Raw genomic sequence first — 15,091 nt, 5'->3', positions numbered from 1 at the left:
GATCGATTAAGGTGTGATTGAGCAGCCAATTTGATAACTAATGTATTATTTGGGTACAATATAGGCATATAACCTGTAGCCTATACAGCTGTTCTGTCTGCTTCCACCGGGCCGCGCGTGTGCCTGTGTGTGTGTGTGTGTGTGTGTGTGTATGTGTGCGTGCGTGTGTGTGTGTCCATACCTGCTTAGACATACTGCCAGTCTCTGTTCAGGATCGATTGGCTCACAGAAATTGGTGGTCTTCTTTTTAATATGTGGCTCCAGAATCGCTAGGAAAGCATCAAACTGTTCCACTGACATACTGAAGTAAATTTTGAATCGCTCGGGATAAATTCGCAACTCCTTGATAAGGAAGTGGAACTCTCCTTCCTCTCGGCGCAATTTCAGGATTGGATGGACCCAAAATTTTCTCTTTATTCTCATTTCAATAAGAGAGAGGGCAACAAAATCATCCTTACTGCTTGACGAATCCATTTTGTATTTTTGTGCGTTTTTTTCCGCAAATGAATACGCATCGGACTCAGTGTGCATGACGAATTTTTAGGCTGACGAACACGAAAAAACGCATACGAAAATTTCGGACTCAGTGTGCAATGGCCGAGAATGGTCTGGTTTTAACCAGGCTACAATATTACTGTATTTTTGATCAAATAAATGCAGCCTTGGAAAGCACAAGACTTCTTCCAAAAGCATAAAAAAATCTGACCAACCCCAAACTTTTGAACAGTAGGTTAAAGTTTCATGTATACAGTGACAGTTTGACATATAATCTTGATAATGAGTCCATGGACACATTTTACGTCAACTATACTTATTGATAATGCATCGTGGTAGGTAGCTACATGGTACTGTGTCCAAAATTCTTTAGAAATAAAAAGGAATATACTTGGAACAGAAATTTTATTCAGATGTATTAATACAAAGCGTTTATTGCCTGCTTCTGAGAAGGAGATTGGCATGTTTCCAATACTCATCTAATTTAGCAGAAATTAGTCATTTTTCCTTTTATAGTTTGTATTATTTTGCAGTAATAGATTATTTTTCCCTGAAACACACCGTTTCTGAAGGCAGTACCGACTTCTGTTGACACTTTGTCTGTAACTACCGGCTTTATCTTTCAGAGCAGCGTATCATGTTCATGTGACTTATCTAATTGAGGATGAGGGGGGGGAAATCCTTGTGGGGAGCTGCGGTGCATTGATTCATCAGTCTGAAAGGCAATTATCATCTTGCTTCATTTCCCTCTGCTTTTCAAGGCAGAAATCAGCTAATGACCGTGTTTTATCACTCAGGGCTTCAATGTATATTCATTTCATGGAAAAGATTTTTATCCTCACCCATGTCTCGCTATGCATTATGCAAGCAGTGGTCTGTCTTATTAGAATGAGGATATCTGTATGAAAGACTTAGCCTACTATTTTTTGCCCTCATATTCAGCATTTAATGCTTGGAAGACTTTGTGGTATGGAGGCAAATTTACTGATGAATTGGGTTACACTGGCTCTTCAATGAATACTATTTCTATCATAGTATACTCTAATTTTCTGGGTGAAATCATGCACTAATGATATTGCATGTGGCAGCTTGGTCATTAATTAAACACATCCACCAACATGACGACCGGCAGACATTGATCCATGGCCATATTGATGTGTGCGTCTCTTAGAAATGCAAGCTCTGTAAATTGCCTTTTGTTATTGCTGGCTAGAATTACATGATCTGAGCCAGTTATTTGAGACTCGGCCAGATATAATGATTTACAGCAAGATCGTCACATCTTTGTGCACCAATTAGTGATAGCAATAACTTCAGTACAGCTTTGTAATGTGTAGCAATTACTAGTGCTTCAAACCTGCAGTCTTTTATCAAAGGGCAACTCCGCTAAGAATAGTACTGTAGACTAATGTTTATGGAAAAACTTGTGCACTAACAATGCTTCTCTCACCTAATCTACCTAATGCATTATTCATCAGCTCAGTTAACACTGCACAAGCATAAAATATTCACTAAACAATTTTGAGCTACAGGAAAAGACACCCTATAGTTTATCTGTCATGTTTTTTTTTAATCTTCATGATGTAAAGTGTTCACCTTGGATACCATGCATGATACATTTAATTACTACAGTATATGTGACAAACTATTGTATTTCATTTGGCTAGACAGCAGACTTTGTTGCAGATATGGTAGACAGCAGACTTAGTTTGGTGCAACGTTGAATGCAATGAACTCATGGCAGAGTTGAATCCTAATTAACTAAGGTATGCTGGTACTTGAGTCTTCACCTCTCCTGAGCCTCACTCTAACATGTTTTGATGCCGTCTCCTCTTACTTTGAAGAGCCCGTAACCCAGCTCTGTCTCGGCTGCTCTTGTCAGAATGAGTGCGGTGCTCTGCTGACAGGTAATAGAAAAGCTCTTCAGTTCTGCATCTGATTATACAGCACTCCACTCACTTTTACTGTAACTAACCTTACCTCCATGACTACTTCACCTGCCTGAGAAACAGATGCTGAAGCAATGCTATGAAGGGTTATTCATGCTTTCAAGAGGTCCAAAAAACAGTTTGGACACTTAAATTGTATGAATGTCATTCCACTATAGGTAAAAAGAAATTGAATTATATATATACACTCACCGGCCACTTTATTAGGTACCCCATGCTAGTAACGGGTTGGACCCCCTTTTGCCTTCAGAACTGCCTCAATTCTTCGTGGCATAGATTCAACAAGGTGCTGGAAGCATTCCTCAGGGAGTTTGGTCCATATTGACATGATGGCATCACACAGTTGCCGCAGATTTGTCGGCTGCACATCCATGATGCGAATCTCCCGTTCCACCACATCCCAAAGATGCTCTATTGGGTTGAGATCTGGTGACTGTGGAGGCCATTTTAGTACAGTGAACTCATTGTCATGTTCAAGAAACCAATTTGAAATGATTAGAGCTTTGTGACATGGTGGAAGTAGCCATCAGAGGATGGGTACATGGTGGCCATAAAGGGATGGACATGGTCAGAAACAATGCTCAGGTAGGCCGTGGCATTTAAACGATGCCCAATTGGCACTAAGGGGCCTAAAGTGTGCCAGGAAAACATCCCCCACACCATTACACCACCACCACCAGCCTGCACAGTGGTAACAAGGCATGATGGTTCCATGTTCTCATTCTGTTTACGCCAAATTCTGACTCTAACATCTGAATGTCTCAACAGAAATCGAGACTCATCAGACCAGGCAACATTTTTCCAGTCTTCAACTGTTCAATTTTGGTGAGCTCTTGCAAATTGCAGCCTCTTTTTCCTATTTGTAGTGGAGATGAGTGGTACCCGGTGGAGTCTTCTGCTGTTGTAGCCCATCCGCCTCAAGGTTGTGCGTGTTGTGGCTTCACAAATGCTTTGCTGCATACCTCGGTTGTAACGAGTGGTTATTTCAGTCACTGTTGCCCTTCTATCAGCTCGAACCAGTCTGGCCATTCTCCTCTGACCTCTGGCATCAACAAGGCATTTCCGCCCACAGAACTGCCGCTCACTGGATGTTTTTTCTTTTTCGGACCATTCTCTGTAAACCCTAGAGATGGTTGTGCGTGAAAATCCCAGTAGATTAGCAGTTTCTGAAATACTCAGACCAGCCCTTCTGGCACCAACAATCATGCCACGTTCAAAGTCACTCAAATCACCTTTCTTCCCCATACTGATGCTCGGTTTGAACTGCAGGAGATTGTCTTGACCATGTCTACATGCCTAAATGCACTGAGTTGCCGCCATGTGATTGGCTGCTTAGAAATTAAGTGTTAACGAGCAGTTGGACAGGTGTACCTAATAAAGTGGCCGGTGAGTGTATATATATATATATATTCTTATTCAATTTCGTTTTCTACTATGAAGTAGTATTAACTTGTTTGAAGATGCCACATTTTACATTGTATTATTTATGCAATAAAACTGATTTTGTGTAACTTAAAGGGGCTATGTGTAGGTTTTTACTTAAAACAATCTTTAAGATAGAGTCTTCATTTGTACATTTATGAGCCAAGCATAATGTAATAGAAAGAATGACACCTTGACTGTCCACCATGGTTGCCTCTATCAGCCTGTAGGCTCAATTGTGTGTGGAGGAGTCGGGTCCGAATTGGCGTGAAAATTCACAAAATGTGACGTCATGCGCGTTCTCGTCTACTTGGGCTTACATCCGTACGGCAGTCATTAGTAAGCAGCGGCAATCGCTAGCAGTAGTGTTTCAAATGGACTCTGCGGACGGAAAGAAGCGACCAGACTCCAGCACAATCCAGATACCCACGGAAACTCCTCGTAAGTAAAAAAAGAAAGAAAAAAAAAGCCTTATCTAGTGCGGCCAACGAGCGTGCGCACCGAGAACGAGCATGATACTGGCTGCAGTTTCTCTAACGGCCACTGGTGTCAGTAACGGTAAGAAATTTCAGAACTTCCGCAATGCTCCTTTAAGTGTTTAAATACATTCTGGGGTCATTTTATATATATGTTTTACAGATTGATAGAAAAGATATGAGGACTATAATAATAACCAAATCATATATTACAAGTTCATTCATTTTTTGGATTTACAATATAAACCCTAATACGGATAATTTGTCAGTAAATATAGCCTTTAGTCCACTTACTGCAAAATACGGGAGATAAGCAGCCAATGATCAATAGCGTGTGGACTTTCCTGATCTTTCCCGTATATCGGCTTTCTGCAGGATCAGATGGATTAGATGAAACCGCCAACAGGTACTAATCCGAGAATGGCTACTTAGCTCTAGCATGTTACCCACATTTACTGTGTAAACATCACCATTTTAACTAAAGCGAATCTACATTCTGCACAGACATGCAGATTTCAACATTTCCTTTTTCCCTCCCAATGTACTCATATGACTCCCCTCTTTCGCTTAAATTGCTCCTGGAAACAGCCTACAATCCTGTTTGTGGAAGCACAAATCCAGTGGTTAGAAATAGGTTGATATATGCTGTTGTGGCCATTGTGACCTCAGACAAAATTGTACAATCTCTACTACCAATCATGAGGTCAGTCTTCTGCAGAATAATCATACTGTGAATCTCTATCTGCGCTCCGTTTTTCCACCTCCCTGAACCTAGAAACACCCCTACTGTGCTATCACACAAACCTGCACATACAATCAATATGTGGCCTTTTAGTCTTTGATTTTCCATGGAGAAGCCTTCATAGATCAATGGAAAAAAATAAAAATATTACATTTGCAGGTGTAAGATATATGGAAGAAGCACCTGTAAATCACAGAGTTAGATGGATGTGGATACAGTTCTTCTTTTTTTCCTTTATGTTTGTTGACTCAAGAAGGGATTGACCTAGTGTAGTTGCCAAAATTAGGTGATAATGAGGATAATTGGGTACAAAGGAGTTTAGTGTGTGTTTGTGATAGCTCTGTCTATCTGCATTTCACAGAACCTGATTTCGCCATGTAGAACATGTTCCTGGATCAACATCTTTTTTGATCCTGGAACAACATTCCAATCAACCAATCAGATTTGAGGGACAAGTTTACAGTTCATGTCAAGTTTAGTCTTACAATCAGGGTTAGGTTAAGTGTCTGATTTTAGGGATAATTTTTGGGTAGGGTTAGGTTGAGGGTTAGGGATATAGTAGGATTAAATTTTTATACAGGAATGTTGTTCCAGGATCAACGCGTCTAACTCTGCAAAATCAGGACGTGCCTGTATCTATCTGTGTATCCATCCATCCATCCATCCAAAACTTGTTTATATTTGAAACGAACATGAATGAAAGTAATAATAGTAAGCCAGATGTTTATTCAGTAACCATGAACTGACGAATTCAGTGAGTTAATTCAGACAAAAACATTTTGCACAATAATTCGAGGTTTATTAATACAATAATGGTAGCTTCAGAATAGCATACTAGCATATTAGTCTATTACAGTATTTCTTCCAAAAATAAGGAGAGTAGTATGCTAGTGTGCTAATCTGAGTTCAGCCTTCATTAAAAGAACCGCTTATAACAGTCATATGGTCATAAAAGTGTACGCACAGAATACTTGTGCATGCATATCATGAGTACAATTTGGTAGAAAGAATCTTTTTTTGCCATTATTTCACTGACTTTTACTGATGTCCTGCTGCTCAGAATTATGTTACTCAGAGATGTGTTATTGAGCAGCTAGACCACATACTGACAGGCATTCGTCAAACACCAGGAGCTCATGCGATTAGAAAGATGGAGTGGATGAGCAACTGAATGTGTTTATTGACCAAAGCCTGACTCCATCCTGGTGGAGGTTGAGCAGTGTCTCCCTCAGTAATGAGGAATCATTGAAACTACATTCACTGAGATCCACTATCACAACTTGAAGTAATTCCAGAAGGTTTCTGGCTGATATTAAGGAGAGAGGAGATTAAATTGCGTAAGGCTCAACTCCACAACATGCCTTGAATTACAGAGCCTTGAATCACAGGAGGTTGTAAGTACATGTGTTCTAAAAAATAATTCAGAGATGAATTTTGGAATACAGTTTGTTATGTTAATATGTTTATGAATATCATAATACTCTGAACAAATGGAAGCTTGTCTTCACGGAATAAAAAAAGGGAATTGCAATGTAATAGCTTGCAATTCTGACCTTTTTTCCTCAGAATTGTGAGTTATAAAGTTGCAAGCTTTCATAAGTAGGAAAGCCTTGTTAGGAGAAAAGTAATAAAAAAATCATTGTTCACAAAAATATTTAGGTCTTTCTTAGAAAGTGTGAAAATAAATATGATCACATTTAATAATGTCTTTAATCCAGAGAAATCTTTTTCTTTGTGTATAAGGGAAACCACAATGATGGCTTTGTTTGACTTCACAAAATCTCCTCAATCAAAGCAAATGCTTTCTCTCAGAGAAAACAGAACCACAAGATCCATAGAAATTCTGCAGGCAAATTTCATTCCAGAAATTGATCAGTATTATTTTTGGATGCCTGTATTGATGTCTTTCTCTCTTCTGTTGTAGCTTCCTGTACGTAAGGTCTCAGCTGTCTGGTGTTGTGGATGGTCTGTCTACCTCTAACCCAAACCAAAAGGGATTCTGTTGGCTCAGAGCCTGTGAATGAGAGCCTGAAGCAAGCCGAGTAAAGGTTCACACACAGAGTTGATAAAATGGGGTAAGTTTTTATGACTAACGTAAGAGACTAACATACTGCAATCCTCCAGGTCCAGTCATTCGGCAGAGGCCTGCAGATACATGTATGGGCTAACTGTATAATTTAAAATCAATCAGGCAACCTGATTAGTTTGTCACGAATCGGTCTGATCCAATCCTCAGGTTTGAGTTTTTTGAATTTCCTGTATTTTGGCTTTGTATGAAGCGCTTGTTTCAGTGAGGGACTGTCTGCGCACGCTTTCTTGTGTCTGTAATAATTCTGCTCAAATAGGAAACGGAGCATCTGTCTGTCTGTCACACACAGAGAGGACATAGTGGGCCCGGCGTGAGCTGATCCTGTGCTACAGGCTCATTAAACAAGCTCCTTATGCTAATTGACTGTTTATTCACACGTCAGCAGTTTTCAAGCACAAGCTAAGAAAACACTGGCAGTGCTATTGAGACAGTGAGTCGACTCGCCCACAAAGATAAATCCTCCCTGCGCTCCACTGTACAATTCACAGAAAAACAAAAAGTGGGGATTCGCTCTCCTTATCTCCCAAATGGAGCGTTGAAATTAGCCTGATAATACCAGAGGGCTTTCAACAGCTCAGTTTTAATTAAATTGGGCCAAACGTTAATTGAACACCTGGACATGCTGGGATTCCCCCACTTTTTGTCTCTAAAAATCACTAGTTTCCTGGCTTTTTTTCAATCTAATCACATACCATTGTTGTTTTCTGACCGGCAAGATAAATATTCATCTAGGATTTGGCTGCCTGGAATGATTGTGACATGCTCTATTGTAACTCCTGGCTTGACCCTGATTTCTGTTTAAGATTGCGGGTCGGATATTAATATGGCCCAAAGCAAGGCAATTTGTACTAATTACTGAAAGAGAAGCGCTCTCCTAGCTAATCCAGAGTTCTCATCTGATTAGTGGAACAAGAGCCCCGGGCGAGTGTTGTGGCTCTATTCATTACTGTCCCTTCTGATTTTCCTCCCTCTCGGTTTTATGTTTTAATTCCAGACATGATTCCCCCTACCATTTGATTCATACAAAAGAACGAGCCATTTTTAGAATATTAATATGATTATACAAGTCATAGGAACTACGCATCATGAGCATAAATGCTGCAGTGATTATTGAACTATTAAATGTACTGGTTTTACCTTAAGTGTAGTTTTGTCTTTGGTAGGATCATTTGATGTGATATAGATTAATACAACCAGTTCTATGATATGAGGAATATTGTTAGTGTTGTGCAGTATACACAATCCATTTTTAAATATGTGAGAATTTTTGGGTGAATTATATTTTTGCACCCTTGAAGGGCACTAAGATAGGGAAAGGGAGAGCTTGTTGCAAACACAAGCGAGCAACTGAATCCCTTACATACAAGCCATTACCACAGGTTGCATACAATCGTCGCTTCAAGGAAATAATTTAGCATTTTCAGGATCACCTACTGAAATCCTTGGTAGCACATCCTCATGATTAATTTTGTAACCTGAGGAAATTGTAAATCTCATCTGGTATTTTAAAATCCTCAATTGCTTACGTATACCCAAGGATTATCATTGGAATATATTTCTTATGTATTTGTAAAATTATTTTCTTTTCTTTTCTTTTGACAAAACGCGCAATGGAGAAACAAAATGCCAGTTTAAATTTTTTTTTTTTTTGCCACAACATTCAGCTATTAGCAATATATAAAAACCCATTCATGCTGTGTGAGAAACTTGTCTTTTTAATGTCATTGTACTAAAGACAAAATAAATGAAAACCCAAAATATTATCTTGAAAATATTTACTTTATAGTAATGCTGTATTATGTATGTATTTTCTACTTAGAATACTGTTAGATGTATAAACCTAAAGTATATGCAAGTAGATTAGTATTAAGACATTTTTTTTTTTTTGATTAATTAGTAAAGCGTTTTTATTTGGCCAAGCTAAAGGCGGACAGAAAAGCTAAAGTGGACAGAATTTATAGTGCAAATGAACCACACACTTTCATTATTTTTGACCCTTTTACCATTTTTAACCACCAGGTGTTGGTGAATTACTGATGTTGAGATGCAGAGAGTATGACCTTGTTCTTCTGATGTAATGTCAATGTATTGTCTGTACATTTTTGCAGGGCTGTGATCCTAGTGCTCCTTTCTGGAAGATGGCAGCTCCTTCTGTGGCCATGCCGGATGTGAAAGCTTCACAATGTGAGTACTCCCCAGCAGGCTCTCCTGCAGGGTGCAGCATGGACTTGTCCATGGACCTGTCCGTCCTCAGCCCCCCGCTGTCTGCTTTCACTCATCATGGCATGCCCCCCTTCCCTACCCAGGACATTGCGCCAGGCCACTGCAACAACAACAATGGCCTGCTCAGCAACCTGGGGCTCTACTGCTCCACCAGCAGTATGCATCCTCTCAAACAGCCTGACGATCAGTCTGGCTACGGGACATTGCGCATTCCACAAGGCTGCGTGAACACCGGCAGTACCCGACTTTACCGCAGCCTGGAAAACCTGCACTGGGCTGCTGTGTCCGACCCCAATGTGTATCCTTACAGGAGTGTGGACAGTGAGTTTATTCTTCATTGCACTTCAAGCAGCCACTGGTACGATGGACCTCCTCAGGGACCACAGGTATATGGCTTAATGCCATCCCTCGACGGAATGGCGATCTACGGCCGCCGAGGAGTGGTCAGAAAGGATATACCGCTCTTCCCGCAATGGCTTTTACCTGCGGTTGAGGACTGGGGCATGAACGGAAACGCCCGAAAGGGTCTTCGAGACAAGCTGCGGCTCCAGAGCACACGTGTGACGGAGCCCCACAAGCCCTTGCGTCCTCAACCTGTGCTTGGTAATGCACCTTGTCCGCAGTATCCTTGCAATCAGGATGTAGCAGTTCGGCTTGGGACGGCATTGTTGCAAACGAATGGACAGCAAGAGTTGAGTGCCCGTCGCATCACCAGTCCTGAGGAGATCAAACAGGAAGCAATGCGACGACTGCAGCTCCGAAGGCAAAGAAGCACCCCTAACCTGGCTCTGAACTCCAGACAGGAGTCTAGTACCATGAGTAAAGCTCATACCACAGAGCCCATCTGCACTAACTCTGCCCAGTCAACCCCCGAGAGGAAAAGACCCCCGGTGGGCCGCCTGCACATACCTACATTTGAGGAATTTAAGAGAATGAGGCAAAGGGAGGGCAGTAAGAACCACAGGTCGTCTGAAATGGCGAGTAGCGACAAGCATAGAGAGGAAAGACAACAGACAGAGAAAATGCAGAGTGTGGAAAGGACTGACACTGACGTCAACACCGCTCAAGATTCGAACCATCCTTGCGGAGAGAGGGGAGGAGAGATCTCTGAGCCCAGTTCCACCACAGATGTCCCGGGAGGACCCATCTGCACAGGCCCAGTAGCTCGCTCTCCATTACACCCTCAAGCTGCTACAGGAAGAGAGGAGGAGACAAAGGGCCCAGCAGGCCCTGGGGCCACAGATGTAAATGTTCTCCCCTTCCCGCCCCGCAGGGAGTGTGGCGATGGCCCATCCAGCTGCTGCCCCGCAATCCTTCTGGACGGCCAAGACCTTTCCAGCTACGGAGCCAAAATCTACAAAATAAAGGATGGCTTCCTGGGATCCGCCCTGGACCTTATTAAAAAAAGGTGAGTGGATGAAGGAGTAGATGTATTGGTAGTGGTACACTTGGTCATTTACTTAGTACTTAAAGTTGCAATGCTACGGAAGCAGCGACAGACCATTTTATCTGTATTGTGAGATACATCAGAGAGAATTGAATTATTGAAACAGAAAAGAAAATGTACGACATGGACTTGGTTCTATCCATTGGTTGTTGATTGGATGGACGAAGATCTGAATGTGAGCTTGAGGTTGTTTGTAAGAGAGCGGCGGAGTTTAAGCAAACTAAATTATTGGGGAAGTCAGGCATACTCCACAGGAGAGAAGTCTGTCTCAATGGAAGATCAATTTATGATATTTTGAAGGAAACTTATGCCTTTATGAATTGTTCACAATAAGATAATTAAGTCGCATTTAGAGAATAGATTGGGTATTAATAAATGTCTGACATTTAAAATCCAATACACTTTTTCTAAATGAATTAGAAATAAAATAAACATTTAAATCAATAACTTTAAATGGCACACGTGATTTAATGCACCTCAATATTATATTGTTATTCATCTTAATATTTGACAGTTGTTTATGAACTGAGAGTTAGAAGATAATGGCAAAGGGAATTTAATTGTAAAAATAGAGGAAATGAGCGTAAACAATTAAATTAATAAATATATCCATTCAAATATCAGTCAATACATCCAGTATTGACCATTGCCAATTAATTCAAAATCTCCAATATTTGCCAACATTTCGGTACCATGTAAGTTATCATTTAGAGTTTAAATGGGAAAAATAGTATGCTGAGTAAAAATGGACATCTGCTGGAACAGTGTATCTCTTGGTTATCAGTTTTGCTTGTTAACTGTGAAAATGAATCCAGCAGCGTTTGGATCAGTATTTGTGTTGGTACGGATTTATTCCAGCATCTCTGCACAGCTTGTATACAGAGAAACAGAGTGAATGTATCATTACTGATGTGATTCTTAATGTCTTCATTTATGTCAGGCACACGGTAGCAGATGTGATATTTGCATATAGTGCCATATTCTATGATGATTATCAGGTTTAGCTATATCAGGAATGTGAAAACATGGCTATTAGAAATTCTATTAAATATCCTGCCCTAATCAGTATCTTTGTCTTGTTTTCCAGTACAAAATTGCAACCCAACAAAATCCACAGACTAGATTTAAGTATAAACTTCATTAAATTTGGGTAAAGCTTCAGGTAAATTAATGTTGTTTTATGGATAAATATCATTACTGGAAATCAAAGATGAAGAACCAGATTTTTGTAGGAGCAACAACCTAAGGTAAAGGACTGGATGCTATAGCAATAAACCCCATTAATTCCCCACTGAATCACACAGGCAGTAACTGTATTATACTGATTCTTCGGTGGTTGTGTTGTGTTGTGGCGGTTCACACCTGTCCACCAACAGCACGTTTACTCACAGAATCTCACAAGTGTAAAATATGCGAACCTGACAGGAATTTGATTAACATAACAGCACATAACTCTGGCCCTGACAGTCTTCTCAAATTTAGCATGCATAAATCCGTATAGATTTTCCTTCAGCTGAATTTGCTCCAGACATAGTACAGAGCTTAATTGCGGGTGCGTCAGAGGCTTTTCGACACTGCAGAGCCTTTCTCTATGTTATGTTCCTCCAGGGCAGGAGTTCAATCCAGGCTGCGAACCATCTAAATATAACATCCAATATCCCAGCTGTACCGTAGTGCCTCAAGTGTGGGTATTCATTTACTACAGAGCAGCTCGGGGGCTTCCAGGTCGTTTTTATGAGACATTTATATAGTTATTTTCATTTATTGTGTGCTTGATAGAAGAAAGAAGAACAAGTCACATGCCATAGTTCTTATTTAAGCTTACAGACACTTAATCTCTTTGACTAGAATAGATGAGCATTTCATAGGAAGGTTATTGCCCTGATACAATTATTATTATTTGTTTTATCATGGTGTAAATGTAATTTTTATAGATTAGTTGAGTCAGTGTTGTTGGACAGGATGCACATTGTACCTTTAAATAAATAGTAAAATATCAGCCTGAAAGTGCTTTTATCTAAGCCTGACAGTACACTGGAATAAAGTGACTTACCGGTAATAAGTTATAAAATAATTTAGGGGAAAACATTCAATGAATGAATTCACACAGCACTGTTGAAATGACAGGCAATATATCTGCAGTGCTTTAATGATCATTTCATTCACGTGTGAAAGACATTGGTTTTATTGTCTCTTTCAGAGCGGGATATTAATTACTGTCAGTCCACGGCTACAGGTTTGTGGATGAACTCTTCCACGTTTTATTGTTAGAATTAAAAATGGCATTAGACCACGCCAGCAATTAACATCTGCATTTTGTGATTCTTCCTTTCCTAGTGATTCTTCTATTCCTAGTGAGATGAAGGCTTCTTTGTCTTTGTGTGTGTTTTCTTTTGAATGCTTCAGAGCTCCTCGTTGTGCTGTCAGCACTATTCTCAGATGACATTTATGCAAATTTATGACAGTAATGAGTCCAGCATTATCAGATATTGAGGTACTGAAGCATTAAAGGAGATGGAAGTGATGTAGAAGAGGCAGTTAAGAGTTTATAACAAATTAATCAAAGCACCTGTTTTTAAACCCAAGAGACCGGCACTGTATATGAACAATAACTGAGACAAACAGCTGATTAATATGTTTAAAAGATGAATGTGCATCCATCAGTATTCATTCACAAATGTATTACTAATCTTAATATTAGTTTTTCATGTCTTTGATTTGATACACTGAAATTGTTTTATTTTTAATCACTATTTTTTTGGTTGGTTTTTAATGTTTTTGAATGTTCACCAAGGTTGCATTTATTTAATCAAAAATACAGTAAAAACTAATCAAATTGTGAAATATTGTGAACATTGAAAAGAAGCGTTTTCTATTTGAATTAGGGCTGTCAAAATTAACTCGTTTAACGCGTTAAAAATAGCCTATTTACGCAATTAATGTAGCATCCATTTTTCCCGTCATCCTTTAGCCAGCGTTACATTATAAAATCGCTTTCTCTGACCTTTTTCTGGTCTGTTCCATGCTGGTGAAATGACTTTCCCAACTCAATCAGAGCTGCTGAGTCCGTAGCCATTTTCAAGAAATGGCTGAAGACGCATCTTTTTCGGCAACACTTGATCCATTACTAACAATTTATCGTCTATTCTATATCTATTATCTTTATAAAAAATTAAAAAGTACACCTACTGCATTAGATTAAACTGGGAAGGGTCATAGCACTTGCATATTGTTGTTCTATTGTTAGTTTAACTGCTTCTATTGTTCTCATTTGTAAGTCGCTTTGGATAAAAGCGTCTGCTAAATGAATAAAAAAAAATTATCATGCTCTTATTCATGCAAATGCTTTTAAACCATTCAAGTGCGGCAAGACACAAATTAGCGCACTGTCATGACACAGCTGCATTGAGTTCTCGTTCACGCTTGAATAGACAAAAACACACAAATTTATGCCAAAATTCCCATGTGCGACATGTCTTAAAGTGACAGCAGCCTAATCAGCCTCTGTGTCATTTATGTTATAGGAATAGTTCGTCCAAATATTAAAATTCTGTCATCATTTACTCACCCTCATGTTATTCCAAATTCGTTTTTATTCATCTTCGGAACACAAATGAAGATATTTTTAATCAAATCTGAGCAAGTTTTGTACTCTCCATTGACAGCTACGCAACTACCATTTTGACGCTTCAAAAAGTTTATAAAGAGATCGTAAAAACTAATCCACATGATTTGAGTGGTTTAGTCCACATTTTCTGAAGAGACATGATCACTTTAGATGATGAACAGATTAAATTGAGGCTTTTATTCACATATAAACATTGATCAGCGAACACAAACAGAAGCTCAACCGAACCTGCTTGACACACGAGAATGAACCTCGTTGGTTCTTGCGGAAGTTCAAACGTGCTGTGTAACACACGAGAATGAACTTCATTGGTTCTCGCACGTCAAGTAAACACGTCTGAGCTTCCTTTTATCATAACTGATGTGTTCGTTGGTGAATGTTTATATGTGAATAAAAGTTTAATTAAATTAATCAAAAAACGTAAGAAAAAGAGAAAATCACTCACTGTTCTTGACTGAATAACTTTTGTAGCTTTAATAAAAATGTATCTATATTTAATTTATAATGTATGCCGTAAACTGCGAAGTGTTTGATAACTATTCAATTTCTGTATATTTCCTACCTGTTAGATTAAATATTTTAAATATACTGTCTTTGTTACATTAATTTAGAGATTGAAT

At 39.4% G+C, this 15,091-nt stretch overlaps 1 protein-coding gene across 1 annotated transcript in view; it reads left to right on the top strand.

The window, feature by feature from the left end:
- Nucleotides 1-15,091, top strand: part of si:dkey-91i10.2 (uncharacterized protein LOC555224 homolog) — a 38,152-nt gene that overhangs the window by 13,589 nt on the left and 9,472 nt on the right. Inside the window, exons 2-3 of the mRNA XM_056251897.1 lie at nt 7,009-7,159; nt 9,282-10,804. Of these exons, the coding sequence (XP_056107872.1) occupies nt 9,312-10,804 (1,493 nt within the window). The 5' untranslated portion in view covers nt 7,009-7,159; nt 9,282-9,311. The remainder of the gene's footprint in view (nt 1-7,008; nt 7,160-9,281; nt 10,805-15,091) is intronic.

Source organism: Rhinichthys klamathensis, unplaced genomic scaffold, assembly GCF_029890125.1.
Source record: "Rhinichthys klamathensis goyatoka isolate OS25496 unplaced genomic scaffold, OSU_Roscu_1.1 h1tg000090l_1, whole genome shotgun sequence".
Taxonomy (NCBI): domain Eukaryota; kingdom Metazoa; phylum Chordata; class Actinopteri; order Cypriniformes; family Leuciscidae; genus Rhinichthys; species Rhinichthys klamathensis.
Note: the sequence above shows the minus strand (reverse complement) of the source record. Positions and strands in the feature narration are given on the sequence as shown.